At 52.7% G+C, this 16,033-nt stretch overlaps 1 protein-coding gene across 2 annotated transcripts in view; it reads right to left on the bottom strand.

Annotated features, from left to right (window-relative positions):
• The window catches only part of LOC141167053 (complement C3-like), a 439,340-nt gene that overhangs the window by 59,637 nt on the left and 363,670 nt on the right, over positions 1-16,033 (bottom strand). For both annotated transcript variants that reach the window (XM_073654379.1, XM_073654380.1), the window contains exon 29: positions 8,369-8,532. In XM_073654379.1, coding sequence (XP_073510480.1) covers positions 8,369-8,532 — 164 coding nt within the window. The remainder of the gene's footprint in view (positions 1-8,368; positions 8,533-16,033) is intronic.

The following is a 16,033-nucleotide window of genomic DNA, read 5'->3' as shown; positions in this document are numbered from 1 at the left end:
TTAAAAAAATGTAAGGATAGTAACACAGGTAGTTGACTGAAAGTAAGTGCAGGACTTCCGGTCTGGGAGCCCTACTGCTACAGGCAACACACAGGAAGCAGACCCAACTTGGAGTTTCCATATTTAAACAGATTAGGGGCTGACACCACCAAAGTGGCATCAATTTTACCAGAGTAGAAATAGTATGATGGGATCAACACCCCTTCAACTACAGGAAACAAACCAGATGGAGACACTATCAGGAGTCTTGTCTCCATATTTCAAAAAATTATGGGCAGACACCACCAAAGTGGCATCAATTTCACTAGGATATAAATAGCATAATGAGGATCGACACTCCTTCCACTACACCATATGGGGAACCAACCAGGAGTCTCCACAGTTCAAAAAATTATTGGTAACATCAGCAGTAACAGCAACAGCAGGCACAGAAGCCATGACAAAGATGTCACAGACTGCAATAACGCAAGATCAATGCAGCACACTAAAACTACCCCATCATCTAGTCTGCACAGTCTGCGATTAGGGTACAAAAGTCCTTGTAGATCCATGATTTGTTCATCTTTATGAATCTTAGGAGGTCTACACTTTCAGGGGATAGCCGGATGCATCAGGATACCTCAAGTAGAACTGAAGACACGTTCTGAGAGAACGCTGGCTGCCGGGCATGATAAAACCTTCAAAGTGTGACAGGTGAGCTCAGGCCATTCTTCTATTTTTGAAGACCAAAATGTAAAGGGTCCAAACCCTCCTTGATGGTATTGATTTTGAGCTCTAGAAACTTCTGCAGCATCCTCTCCAGTCGTTCATTATGTGTCACACTTGTACTCTGTTGTGCTGGTGCACCGGCTGGTCTAAAAAATGTGTGAAAGGACTCACAGAAATTGCTTCTGCCATTTACATTGCTGCTGCTGCTAATGTTTTTGCATTGAAGAATTGACGTTCTCTGGGTTGGAAGTCTTGAACTGCAATGCACTCTGTGTGCCTCACTGCTGCCTTGGATAAAACCATTCTTAAGTTTGTCTAAAAGCGTGTTTCGATGCTCCAAGGGGGAACCATCTGGCAAAATTTACTCTTGTACCATGGATCTAACAGAGTGGCAACCCAGTAGTCAGCACTATTTAGAATCCTAACAATATGGGGATCATGTTGCAGAATGTTCTCATGTGTTGGCCTCTTCCATGAGGTCTAAGCCCTTGGTGTGTTGGTGGCTGGGTGACATTGATGCTTGCTTCCTCCATCCCCTCCCACCAAACACAGATAACAGAGAGGGGATCATTAACCTCTTCATCTCCTGACTGTTACTCAGTCATCACCTCTTCCTCCTCATCGTCCTCCATTTGTTCGTCGGCTCCTGTACCTTCACTAACAGTTTGTCTGGTACCACGAGCCCCCTCGATGGCTGTAATCCACGCTCCCTTGGCAAATGTCTGTGTGACGACAGTCTGGTACTTAGAGACATTGTTATCCCTTCCATCCTCCTCTGCTTCCAGCTCTTCCTCTGGGACAACCACCTCTTCCCTTTGACTATTCAAATTGTGCTCCAGCATGTGGATGACTAGAAAAATTATGCTGATGATGGCATCGTCAGCTCTAAAAGTCTTAGTAGCCATTTCAAAACTGTGCAGAAGGATGCAGAGGTCCTTAATCTGTGCCCACTCTGCCAACATGATTTGCACCATGTCCATAATACATTGGCCCAGGCTATGCAACATGAGATACTGTGTTAGGGCTTGTCGGTGTTGCCACAGTCGCTGCAACATGTTAAGAGTGGAATTCCACCGTGTTAGCACATTGCATATCAATAACCGGTGTGGCCAAAGATCTCAGTAGCGATGCAAGTCGATGACCCTTAAGGTGCGGTGCAAATGGTGGAAGTGAGCACACAGCTTCCATGCTTTCTGCAGCAGCGCATCTTGGCCGGGATAGTGGTGAAGAAATTGCTGTACCACTAAGTTGAAGACGTGAGCCATGCCAAGCACGTGTGTGAGGTTGCCCCGGTGTAGCACCGTCACCAGGTCTCACCGTTATTGCCTTTCCTGGTTTCAGGTTCAGTGGAGGCAGCCATTACTCGGCCTGGATAGAGGTCCACAACTCTTGAGCTGTATAACTGCAACCTCCAAGGCCTATTATTTTAACACTGCCTGATTTCAGTGAGCACTAGCTGCGTAGTATGGAGGCGAGGGGGTATTGCCTCTGCACTGTTGGGATGTGTGTCTCATAAAAGGCACAGGTTGAGGGTGCAGGTGGAGGCCCTAGAGGAGAGAGAGGAGGCCGAAGCAGTGGAGGAAGTGTTAGATACAGAGGTCTGTCCCGCAAGCTTTGGGGATTCCAAGACTTGTGGAGCAGCCCATTCTCCGCCTGTCCCACAGCCACCAGAGTCACCCAGTGCCCATTCAGCGAGATGTAACACCCCTGGCCATGCTTACTAGTCCAGGTGTCTGTGGTGAAATGCACCCTGACAGACATAGATTTTTTCAGGGAAGGGGTGATGTTGTCTGCAACATGGTGATTTAGTGCAGGCACAGCTTTCTTAGAGACATAATGGTGACGAGGCAACTGGTACTGGGGGAATGCGACGGCCATCAGCTTTCGGATTCTGTATTCACCAGGCAGAAAGGCAGCATTTCCGTAGCCAACAGATTGGAGATGGTGTAGTTCAAGCACTTAGCTTTGTCATGTGTAGGATGAAACAATCTACCATTTGTCACTGTCACTGACTTCGTCAGGTCACCTTTCCGGGTCGTAACTTTGTCAGGTCTCCCCCGCTCCCAGCGGTCAATCAAAACCCTGTCAGATCTTCCCCGCTCCCAGCGGTCAATACAGCAGCGCAACTCGCATGCCCCGGTATCTAAGGTCCGGTTCGACTCGTACTGTCCCGTCCTCTATTGGGTCATTTGTATGGGCTGCTCAAACCGGAGTTACTGGAGGTCTCACTACCTCTAAACCCACGCCCACTACTCTCAGGACATCCTAAAAGGTCCCTAACTTCAGCTGTAGCTGTTCTGTTATTTAGGGGGCCCTTTCTCTGTCGGGTCTCACTATTTCTAGACGGCTTCCATCTTCTGCTGCTCAGATGATGCTGTCTATCTACTCGCAGTCTAGCGAGATTCAATTGTTCTACCTCCTGCAGGCAGGTCACTCGGTACTCAATCAGCATGCGTATATATTCTAGGCTTTCTTCTGTTCCTACAGCGGAAAAGGACACCATGCCGTCTTTGTCTGGTATCCAGTCCTGTTGATCACGTGGACTGCTTACTTTCACCACACCAGACTTCTTGACCATCATCTGCATGGCTCGACCGCTTCTCCCAATGAGCTTTCTCACCAGAACATGAGGCACCCGGATGACCTCTTCACGCATACTGTGAGCTTTTCTCCTAAGCTCCAGTTGTCTAACGGCTTGTTCCGTCTTCAACCGGAGAAACCGCTTCGTGCGAACACATCGCCAGTGCATGTCACTTAGGATAGCCACCCTCTTCACTGTGACTTTGGTCGTGGACAGGACCACCAGCTGTTTAGTTTCTGAGGTCAAGTAGACCTTACAGGCTCCCACAGCCTTCTTAAACTCTTCATGCACGGACTCACGGGTGCATTCTTCCCTCAAGTCCTCGGGTACTTCTACGAGGCACTTGTACCGAGACGTTTCGGTCTCACCAGTGGTTTCCAGACGATCAACCAGCTCAGGTTTCAGGAACAACTGACTTCCAGCTTCTTCACCCTGGATGCTTCCCCTGAGCTGACTCACAGCTACCACTTCACAACTTTTCGTCTTGACCACCTCCACTTCACCTTTATCTTCCAACACCATACTTTTAGCTCTCCTCAGGTCCTCCTTCTCAGGGTCTAAGGGAGTAAGTGCAACTTGTTTGCCTTTTCCCTTCTCCAAGGAGACCTCGTTCACCACGTGACACTTTGCTAGGCGACCTTTGAGCTCTAAAACTTCTCCTTCCAGCTCAGTTACTCGCCTCTCAGCGGCCCGTCTCTGAAGCTCTTCCTGCTTCAACTGCTCTTCCAGCAGCAGAGCTCTCTCAGACCTCTCCGTCTCCAATGTGCCCACTCGGCTCTCAATAGCCAGTCTCTCATGCTTCTCTTGCGTCCACTGGGTTTGTAGCAACTCCTTGAGCTCCCTGATCTCGGCTCTTACTTCCACCGAATCATCCAAGCTCGCATCACTCGAGGAGGTATCTGCTTCACACCTCCCCTCACCAGCGGCCAACTCCTGGCCCTGGTCTGTGGATTCTCCGACAGACTCCTCCATCTTTTTCCGCTCAGCTTCCATCTTGCTGACGGTTTCTTTAAGGTACGTCTCCGCCTTCTGGAGAGCATCACAGGACATCTGTAGCTCCTTCACCTGAGCTTCCAGATCTAGGGTCTTTCCCCGGAGACCATCATTCTCCTCACGGGTGTCTTGCAGAGTGGTCTCAACCGCTTGGTGCACTTGCTCTGCACCCACCTTATCCTCCTCTAGTTTCTCCTTCACCTTGAGGAGATCCTCATAATCTCTCTTACTCTGTTGCAGTTCCCTACTGCGTTCACCACACACCTTCTTGGAGTCACACAGCTCCTGGTTGAGCTGTTTGCGCAGTCATTCTAGGATTTGTTCGCGTCCAGAAACACCATTCTGCCGCGCCTCCTTCTCAAGCTTCAACTGCAAAACCTCTTCCTGGATTTTGCGGCGGTCCTCCTTAATTGCGTAGAACATTTCCTTCCACTGGTTAATTTCCTCGTTGCTTCCCTTTAGATCTCGCTGTAAGTCCTTCACCAGCTGGAGTATTTTCTGCTGTACAGACTCCAGGTTCAGCTGGTCTGAGGACAAGTTCCCCAGGTTCCACATAATTGCTGCCCATCACTCTGACCCTGCTGGCCGATAGGTTCCAGCTCTTGGTCACGACTGGCCGCCTCCCCTTCCAGGGCTGTCAGATCCTTCTGACTCGGTACCGTACCGGAGGTTGCTACTGGCAACGTCACCTCCTCTTCTACCTCTAATGGAGGATCCACACTTGAGGCAAAGGCACACAGTACTACCCTCTCTTTATTTTTATTTTCAGCCAAGTCTACAGGAGCAACCTTTTTGTGGCCCTTGCGCCGTCTACGAGATGGGGACTCTCTCACCACGTCTAGACCCTCCTGACTGAACTCACTTTTTACTTTCATAGTGTCACAGTCAGCTACGGGGTCTGTGTCACTCCCCATGGTGTTGTGGACTAACAGGTCACCTCCCACTGGAGTTACCCCGTTATCAACGGTCACATTGTCATTTTTAGGAGGCACCAACCCACCACCAGTAACAATTTTCAGTTTTCTACACTCCACACTCTTGTGAAAATCCGCCCCTTTTTTAGACTCCGCCCCCTTTTTAACAACCACACCGGCAGGGTAATTTTTACACAAAAAATCTGCAGTAGTCTTAGGACTCAGTTCACAACATCTCTTACCACCTCCCCGGGCACTCTGGGACAACACTGGCGCCCCCGGAGAGTCCATAGAATGGTCCACTGCAGCCATTCCATATGGTGCCCACAGCTCCTGCGGTTCCTGCACCATGTCCAGAAAAAGTTTCCCAAATACCTGCTCCGGTCCCAACCGGCCCTTCAACCGCTCAATAGCTCCAGACAGATCTGCTGCTTTGCTCACAGCCATCGCGGTACACTGTTCACACTAGCACTTCATCGCTCTCCCGGAAAAATTTTCGTGGCCCCACCAAGCCACCGCAAAACCGGATTTGAGTGCGATGAGAATCTTCGCAACCCCGCCGAGTTGCCGCAAGATGCTTTATACTTCGTGAGCCCCGCCGAGCCACAGCAAACCAGGTTTGAGTGCGACGCCAATCTTCGCAACCCCGCCGAGTTGCCGCAAGATGCTTTATCCACACTCGTCGTCCTGTGCCGTTGCCCCTAGCAACCGGGGTTGTCGTTGCCACTAGCAACCGGGCTGCCGTTGCCCGCACTCTCGAACCATATGTAAGGCAGCGCTCGTCATCATACTGGGGGTAACTCGCTTCGCTGCATCAATCAATGCACACGTGCAATGTCTTTACGTTTTTCACACAGTGTTGCAGTTTATTATGGTGACGCACCCCCTGGGCCATATTCTTTTAGGGGGAATATCCGGAGCCGGATCAGATGGGGGTTGTAGTCTTCCGAGTGGCTGTGACCCGGTCCGTGCCCAGGGTGTCAAACTCAGTTGTATGTGGCAGTCCTACAGATGTTATTAAGTTCTTTATTGTCGACTACGCCACCCGTTGTATTGCGGTCACTATGGCCGCCGCTGCAGCAGGGTCCGCTGAGGCTGATGGTGTAGGTGCAGCTTGTGATGGTATAACCCCCAACGGGTGGGGTATAGCCTCAGGGGGTCAGGTGCAGAGGATGGGGGTTGTGGTGGTGCAGCATAGATGTTAAAGGAAGACAGAGTCGGGTTATGCAGTTAAGGGTATTTACTCACTGCTGATGTTCTGGTCACTCCAGCTTCAAGTGACCTCCCGAGCCGTGCTGCATCCACCAGGTCCTGGATTCAGCCAACCCCCAAGCAAGTCCGGAGCGTGACCCTGAGCTCTCCTTCTGTCCTTTCTCTGGCCGTCCCCACTAGTGATCCACCCAGGTCCAGCTCCCTCGGGCCTTCTGTTGGGACACCCTTGGCCTTGGGTTCCCTGACCCTCCACGTGGTATGCCTTCGGGGTGGATGTGGTGGGTGGCCGTGGCAGACGCTGCCCACGGCCTCCGGTCTCTGGCTGGGGTGTGTTTTTGCCCCCACCAGCTTGGGTTCCGGTACCCTGATGCCGACTCTTCACCCGTGGATTGGATTTGGGGTCTCAGAGTCCTCTCTTCTGTTTCCCCCTCTGGGTCTCTCTTGCTTTCTCCTCTCTCTCTCTCTGGGGCTGCTCTGCTCCTCTTCCTCTGCTCTGCTCTGACAAAAGGATGACAGACTGACTCCTCTGCAAAGACTGACCCTGTTCTTTGATGGTGCCCACCTTATATACACCCTCTATGTGTGAGCTCAGGTGACCAGCACCCAATGAGCTCCTATCTTTACCCAGGCTGCTCCCCCTATCTGCCCCTACACTACTTGGGATGTTCCACCCCCCTCCCACTCCAGCCAGGAACAGACTCGGTCGTACCTGCACATTTCTAAGTGGGAGTACCGTCGGTCTGCTCCTCGGAAATGGGATGTGTGTAGTGCATGCAGCCTACCGAGCTCAGGTCCACACTCCATCCTTACCCGGGAGTGGAATACCACACCTCTGGGTTGAGGTGCAATACCCCTGTAGCAGCCGAATCCTCAGGGTGCTACAATGGCACTTCATAAACCGCTGTTCACACACAGTTCATCTTAGTCCGCCACCGGCAGGTTTACACACAAACAATTCATGAGCCAAGTGGCACACCGGCCCACTTGCTCCAGGGTACAGCTTACGGCAAGGTAATAAAGTAGCAATGTTCATATCACAATGTCCATATAGCACCGGGTATTACCTTTGCCGGGTATAGCTGTCTCAGTCCGTTATTCTGCCACCACTGTGGCTCTGCGGATTCCCAGGTAGGGGTCTCCAGCCGTCGTTCCCTCAAAGGCCACTGACATCCACACAGGATCCAGGCTCTGCTTTCCAGGACTCTTACTCAAGCCGGCTCTCCCTCAAAGGCCACTGACATCCGCACAGGATCCAGGCTCGACCTTTCAGGTACCAAGCTTCACTTCAAAGCCGCTGCCTTCCAAGGCCACTAGCATCCGCACAGGATCTAGTCTTTGCCTTCAGGCTGCCAGGCTTCACGGTATCACGGTATCCCACACACATGGGGAACAGGCCTCACGCCTCTCACATCGAACACACCTGTCTCAAATTAAGCAGGTTTATATATACTGTGCACAGACAGCCTCATACTGACAGGACCTTGCTGATGTCACAGTCATGTGATCAGTCAGCTGTGTGTATAGGTCCTGTGTGCTGTCCCAGTCATGTATACAGAGCTTTACTGTGCATGTAGGACCTGGGTGATGTCACAGTCATGTGACCAGTCAGATAAAGGGGAAGGTACATGGTCCAGTAAGCACATCCTGGACCATTTACAGTAATGCTAGCAACCTGCTGCATTACACCACATATTGCAAAGATTTTTACACTGGGTGAATAGAATCATTTTCTGTAGTTGGCGCAAACTACATAAGTTCGACAGTGATTTCAATCAGGACTCCTATGTCAATTTATGACAAGATCTGCCTTCATCATCAAATTCTCTAGTAGAAAAAAAAGGGACAACTCTTACAGGAGATACAACATTTAGTCAATAGTAGTTGTCTCTTTTTTTCCATTACACATGACTTTGAAGAATCTATGCTAAAGTTCTTAAATTTCAATTTATGTAGAATGAACCTGTGTTGAGCCGTAATTCTCCCCATAGTATCTCTGTTCAGTTATCCATTTCACCAGTGGTCCAGTCTTCTCAGTCATCACCAGCTTCAAAAGGGTAAGAAGTGCATAGGAAGTAGCCTCAAGAGATAATAGGCGGGAGTCTGATTCATACCAGTAGGTATTATCTGGAAAAACACAACACATCCACTTATATGGCCCAAGTTTGATCACAATAAGTGAAATGACATTATGAACTTTGTAGCATCGGCGTCTCTGTCTCCTGCCGGGCAGAGACTCTGTTCCTCTCACCGCCGCGGTCCCGGTCCGGCGTCTTCCTGCTCCCCTCCTGCTGCTGCTGTGGCACGCACTGCGCGCAGCTTCCCGGGCACTGTGCTTAGGGCGCGCGCTCCCTCCCTCTTAAAGGGGCCGCACGTGCCATCCTAAAGAGTCCCCTGCTAATGGCCGGAGGACTTCTCCTATATTAGGCACCTCCTCCAAAATGGAGGTGCCTGTGCAAGGTTGTTGTTTTGTGTGCTAACACTTTCCTCAGCCCTCAGGTCCCGCTGCTTGTCAGTCCTGCCCGCCAGCCTGTCTAGCAGTCCTGTCCGCCAGTCTGCCAGTTACCTGCCGTGCCTGCCAACCTGCTTACCTGGAGCACCTGCCAGTAACCAGCCGTGCCCGCCAGCCTGCCTACCTGGAGCACCTGCCATGCCCGCCAGCCTGCCTACCTGGAGCACCTGCCTGTAACCTGCCGTGCCCGCCAGCCAGCCAACCCGAAGCTCCTGTCTTGCTATCTCCTGTACCTGCCTGCTTGCCTACCCAGAGCTCCTGTCTGGCTATCCGCTGTACCCGCCTGCTTGCCTACCCAGAGCACCTGTCTGGCTATCTGCCGTACCTGCCTGCTTATCTACCCGGACCACCCGTCAGCTTTTCTGCCGTGCTTATTCACTGTGCTGGTCAGCTCCTATCATCTGGCCCGTGGGAGTCACCTGCTCTCACACAAGGTCGGTCCATGAGTGACACCTGGTTCACCTGCCCGGTCCCTCCCGGGTTCACGGAGTCGACTAAGCCACCATGTAACCTTGGTCAGGCCGAGTAGGTATTTTTTCACGCCCCTCTGGTCCCTCCTTGCACCGAAGCATAGAGGTTCCACCACCCGGACCCGTAATAAACTTCTAATGATATCAATTTGGTATGAAACTTTCTGTAATTAAATTATTGTTTTCTGGACATTATACTCTGCAACACATATAACTCCAATTCCAAAAAAGTTGGGACGTTGTGTAAGATGAAAATAAAACAATCCAATGATTATGAAATCTTTTATAGACATATTTTATTCACAATAAAACATAAAACACACATCTGAAAATGTTAGACATTTTTTTATTTGATTTTAAATTATTTACTCATTTGGAAATTGATGATAAAAAATGATAAACACATCTAAAAAAATTGTTACGTACAGTACAGACCAAAAGTTTCCTGCCAGTTTTCTGCCTGATTCCTGCCTGTCATCCGCTTTCCTGCTTGCTAGCCTGAGGTCCGACGGTCTGCCTTCCGACACCTGTCAGTCTGTCTATGGACCAGCTTGCCCGCTCACCTGGGAGCGTTCACCTGCTACCTGTCTGTTAGCCTACCTGGAGGCTCCGCCGTCACGTGCTGTGACCACCTGCCAGTCCAGAGACTCTTGCCCGCTCGCCTGGGAGCGCTCATCTGCTACCTGCCTGTTAGCCTACCTGGAGGCTCCGCCGTCATGTGCTGTGAGCACCTGCCAGTCCAGAGACTCTTGCCCGCTCACCTGGGAGCGCTCATCTGCTACCTGCCTGTTAGCCTACCTGGAGGCTCCGCCGTCACATGCTGTGACCACCTGCCTATCAAGAGACTCTCGCCTGCTCACCTGGGAGCACTAATCTGCCATCTGCCTGCTAGCCTACCTGGAGGCTCAGCCGTCACAGGTCGTACCTGCCCGTTTACCCAGAGACTGTCCCGGTCACTTGCTGTGACCTCCTGCCCGTTTACCCAGAGACTGTCCCGGTCACTTGCCGTGACCTCCTGCCCGTTTACCCAGAGACTGTCCCGGTCACCTGCTGTGACTGCCTGCCTGTCTTCCCTGGTCGCCACCCGCTTCCTTACAAGGACCGCCCCCTTGTATAAGTTGCTCAGAGGTTCCGCCTCCCAGACCCGTTACAGTTTGCTCGGGCCAGTGAACCCGGTGGCACCCAAGCTCCCTCGCTCTCGGACCTTTGTCATGAACTGTCCCGACAGAGGTCCCAACAGGAGTCCATCCTGGGTCATCTGCGGAATGTCAATACTCACCTGGACACTTTGACTGCCCCACCAGCAACCACCGCTAGTGTCACGACTCGCAGCCCGGCTGCTCCGTTGCCCACCAATACCATAGTATCCTGCTCTGGAATCCGGCTTTCTGCACTTTCTCGCTTCGGAGGCGACTCCGCTCAAGCTCGGGGCTTCATTAACCAGTGCACCCTGCACTTTGAACACTAGTCCCACCAGTTTAATTCCGACCGGGCCAAAGTAGCCTTCATCATGTCCCATCTCACGGGAGAGGCACTGGCTTGGCTAAATCCTCTATGGGAGAGAGGAGACCCTCTTCGACGAACCCGGACGGAAGACCTCATCCGCCTCATCTCTGCTACGCCTCTGTCAAGGGAGTCTCACCGTGGGCCAATATGCCATATGGTTCCGTACCCTTGCTTCGGAGCTGGCCTGGGATAACGACGCCCTGGTGTCCGTCTTCTGGGAGGGTCTGTCCGGCCGTATTAAAGATGAACTCGCCGGTCGGGACATTCCTACCACTCTCGACGACTTGATTACACTTGCCACCCGGATTGACATCCGGTTCCAGGAGCGCGCTAGGGAGGTCACCCGTGAGAGGAGGATTCCACGTCTAGTCCCTACCTTCCAGAGACCCGTCACTCCCTCTGTTACTCCCCAGGCACACTCACCTGAGCCTATGCAGGTCGACCAGACCAAGATGGTCAAGACCCGTCAAGACTTACGTCGTGCCGAGGGGAGCTGTTTCTACTGTGGCAGTAAGGAGCACCGGATCCGTTCCTGCCCTGAGAGGTCGGGAAACGCCTGTGTCTAGGATCGCTCAGAGAGGTCGCCCTAGACAAAAGTAAACCCTCTCCATCCCTGATGCTGTCTGTTTCTATCTTCTGCGGAGAGAACCGCTATTTTGAACTGGCTCAACTTGACTCTGGAGCTGCTGGAAATCTCATCTCTCAATCCCTGGTAGAAAAATACGACATTCCCACCAAACCTCTGGCCGTACCTTTATCTGTCGCCGCCGTGGATGGGGGTCTCTTACCACATCCCATCAAACTCATCACCGAATCTCTGACTCTACAGGTGGGAATGCTGCATTCTGAGAGCATCTCCTTTCATGTTCTGCATGGACTCTCTCACGCACTATTGCTTGGCCTGCCTTGGCTCCAGAAACATGCACCCATGCTTGACTGGCAGACCGGAGAGGTCCTTCGCTGGGGACAGGACTGCCATAAGACTTGTCTAGTTCCCGTTCGTCCTGCCCGTCCTTCTCCTACCCCAGCCAATCTGCCCGGTCTTCCGGTTCCCTATTGGTCTTATGCGGATGTCTTCAATAAAAAAGAGGCAGAGACTTTACCTCCTCATAGACCATACGACTGCCCAATCGACCTGATGCCTGGCTCTACTCCTCCCCGTGGGCGAATCTACCCTTTGTCCGCTGCTGAAACCCGGTCCATGTCTGAATATATTGAGGAGAACCTGGCCCGGGGATTTATCCGGAAATCTACCTCCCCGGCGGGAACAGGCTTCTTCTTTGTCAAAAAGAAGGACGGCTCACTCCGTCCATGTATAGACTATAGAGGCCTAAACCAGATTACTGTGAAGAATAAATACCCCCTTCCGCTTATTCCTGAATTATTTGACCGTCTGCGGGGGGCTAGAATCTTCACCAAACTGGATCTCCGTGGGGCGTATAACCTGGTCCGTATCCGTCAGGGGGACAAGTGGAATACGGCATTCAATACCCGGGACGGCCACTATGAGTACCTTGTGATGCCCTTCGGTCTCTGTAACGCTCCTGCCGTCTTTCAAGAGTTGGTCAATGACATCTTCCGTGATCTTCTCTACTCCTGCGTGGTGGTGTACCTGGACGATATCTTGGTCTTCTCTCCGGATCTTCCTACTCACCGGAGGGACGTTCGTCAGGTCCTGCTCAGGCTCAGGCAGAACCACCTCTACGCTAAATATGAGAAGTGCATCTTTGACCAGACCTCTCTTCCATTTCTGGGCTACATAATCTCTCAGACAGGTCTACAAATGGATCCTGAGAAACTGTCTGCCATCCAGAAGTGGCCTCGACCAGAGGGGTTGAAGGCTATTCAGCGGTTCCTGGGCTTCGCCAACTATTACCGCCTGTTCATACCGCACTTCTCTTCCCGGACCGCCCCTATCTCTGCTCTCACCCGTAAAGGTACGAACCCCAGAGAATGGCCGCCCGAAGCAGAGGAGGCATTTCTTTCCTTAAAACAGGCCTTCCTCTCCGCCTCGGTGCTGCATCGTCTGGACGGCAACAAACAATTCTTCCTAGAAGTTGACGCCTCCTCCTCCGGAGCTGGGCGGTACTTACCCAAAAATCTTCTTCCGGAAGAAAGGTAACCTGCGGCTTTTTCTCCAAACTTTTCTCCTCTTCTGAGCGCAATTATTCTATAGGAGACCGAGAATTGTTGGCCATTAAGATGGCACTGGAGGAGTGGCGTTACCTGCTCGAGGGGGCTCTCCACCCGGTAATAATTTACACTGACCACGAGAACTTGGCATATCTCCAGAGGGCCCAGAGACTTAACCCGCGCCAAACCCGGTGGTCCTTGTTTTTTGCCCGCTTTGATTTCATTCTTCATTTTCGTCCGGCTGACAAAAACATCAAAGCTGACGCCCTGTCCCGATCCTTTCTGGTGTCTGATCTTGAGGAGGAGCCTAAACACATCATCGATCCCGCCAGAGTAATGCAGGTAGCCCCCGTGGGCCTAAATCGTCTCCCTCCCGGTAAGACGTTCGTAACGGAGTCCGATCGGGAGAAGATTCTACACTGGGGTCACTCGTCTAAGCTAGCTGGGCGCGCCGGTCAGAAAAAGACCCTCCAGCTTATTACCCGGCACTACTGGTGGCCTACCCTGCACAAGGATGTAATTGACTTTGTTTCTGCCTGTGTGTCCTGCGCCCGCAACAAAGTTCCGAGACACCTGCCTGCCGGCCGCCTTCTTCCTCTGCCTGTGCCTGTGCCTGCTGCCCCGTGGCAACATATAGCTATGGACTTCATAACAGATCTCCCCGTCTCTGCCGGTTGTACGGTCATTTGGGTGGTCGCTGACCGCTTTTCCAAAATGGCTCATTTTATTCCCCTGCCAGGTCTCCCGTCTGCTCCCGAGCTAGCTAAAGACTTTATCCGCCACATCTTCCGTCTCCATGGTCTGCCTCTCCACATCGTGTCGGATCGTGGGGTTCAGTTCACCTCACGCTTCTGGAGAGCCACATGTAAACTGCTCGACGTCACCCTGGACTTCTCCTCCGCTTACCACCCACAGTCCAATGGTCAAGTGGAGCGGATCAATCAGAATTTGACCAGTTACCTCCGGCACTTCGTTAATGCCCACCATTCAGACTGGGTGGATCTCCTACCATGGGCCGAGTTCTCTTACAACAATCACGAGAGCGAATCTTCTTCTAAATCCCCGTTTTTTGTAGTCTTCGGTCAGCATCCTCGGATCCCTTTTCCTGTCTCCACCTCTGTGGACAACCCGGCCGCGGAATCTCTCGTTAGCAAATTCTCCTCCATTTGGGAGAGTACCCGATCCGCACTCCTCCAGTCGTCCGAGCGGATGAAGAGACACGCCGACAAAAAACGCCTGGATTCCCCACAATTTCATCCCGGAGATAAAGTCTGGCTCTCATCCAAATATGTCCGGCTCAAGATTCCTTCCTATAAGTTAGGGCCTCGGTTCATCGGTCCTCTGGAGGTTATCAAACAGATCAACCCGGTGGCCTATAAATTGAAACTCCCGGCCAACTTACGGATCCCTAACTCCTTCCATGTACCTCTTCTCAAACCCGTGGTACTTAACTCCTTTTCCAAGTCTACAGGTACGCCTCCTGCTCCGGTTTCTGCCGAAGACGAGTTTGAGGTAGAGAACATTCTGGCCACCAAAAGGGTAAGAGGAAAGACCTTTTTTCTAGTGGATTGGAAGGGGTTTGGTCCTGAGGAGAGAACATGGGAGCCCCGGGAGAACATCCATGCCCCTCTCATCCTTGCTAAATTTCTGTCTGGCCTAAAAAAGGGGGGGCCTAAAGGGGGGGGTACTGTAGCGTCGGCGTCCCTGCATCCTGCTAGGCAGGGACGCTGTTCCCCTCACCTCTCTGCTCCGTGCCCGGCGGCTTCCTCCCGCTCTGCTTGCAGCGCCCGCTCTCCCCCGGTCACTGTGCTTAGGGCGCGCGCGCGCTTCCCCTCTCTTAAAGGGGCCGCGCGCGTCGCCCTAAGGAGTCCCCGGCCAATGGCCGGAGGATCCCTCCATATATAAGGCACCTCCTCCAAAATGGAGGTGCCCGAGCAATGTTGTTGCACTGTTCACTACTCTGCTTCAGCCCTCAGGTCCCGTTGCCAGTTACCTGCCAGTTACCTGCCAGTCTCCTGCCAGTTTGCTGCCTGATTCCTGCCTGTCATCCGCTTTCCTGCTTGCTAGCCTGAGGTCCGATGGTCTGCCATCCGACACCTGTCAGTCTGTCTATGGACCAGCTTGCCCGCTCACCTGGGAGCGCTCACCTGCTACCTGTCTGTTAGCCTACCTGGAGGCTCCGCCGTCACGTGCTGTGACCACCTGCCAGTCCAGAGACTCTTGCCCGCTCACCTGGGAGCGCTCATCTGCTACCTGCCTGTTAGCCTACCTGGAGGCTCCGCCGTCACGTGCTGTGACCACCTGCCAGTCCAGAGACTCTTGCCCGCTCGCCTGGGAGCGCTCATCTGCTACCTGCCTGTTAGCCTACCTGGAGGCTCCGCCGTCACGTGCTGTGACCACCTGCCAGTCCAGAGACTCTTGCCCGCTCACCTGGGAGCGCTCATCTGCTACCTGCCTGTTAGCCTACCTGGAGGCTCCGCCGTCACATACTGTGACCACCTGCCTATCCAGAGACTCTCGCCTGCTCACCTGGGAGCACTCATCTGCCATCTGCCTGCTAGCCTACCTGGAGGCTCAGCCGTCACAGGTCGTACCTGCCCGTTTACCCAGAGACTGTCCCGGTCACTTGCTGTGACCTCCTGCCCGTTTACCCAGAGACTGTCCCGGTCACTTGCTGTGACCTCCTGCCCGTTTACCCAGAGACTGTCCTGGTCACTTGCTGTGACCTCCTGCCCGTTTACCCAGAGACTGTCCCGGTCACTTGCTGTGACCTCCTGCCCGTTTACCCAGAGACTGTCCCGGTCACTTGCTGTGACCTCCTGCCCGTTTACCCAGAGACTGTCCCGGTCACTTGCCGTGACCTCCTGCCCGTTTACCCAGAGACTGTCCCGGTCACCTGCTGTGACTGCCTGCCTGTCTTCCCTGGTCGCCACCCACTTCCTTACAAGGACCGCCCCCTTGTATAAGTTGCTCAGAGGTTCCGCCTCCCAGACCCGTTACACAATCA

This window comes from Phyllobates terribilis, unplaced genomic scaffold, assembly GCF_046119375.1.
Source record: "Phyllobates terribilis strain yellow unplaced genomic scaffold, ASM4611937v1 Scaffold_11__3_contigs__length_659146591, whole genome shotgun sequence".
Taxonomy (NCBI): domain Eukaryota; kingdom Metazoa; phylum Chordata; class Amphibia; order Anura; family Dendrobatidae; genus Phyllobates; species Phyllobates terribilis.
This window is presented reverse-complemented; position numbering and strand designations above follow the sequence as displayed.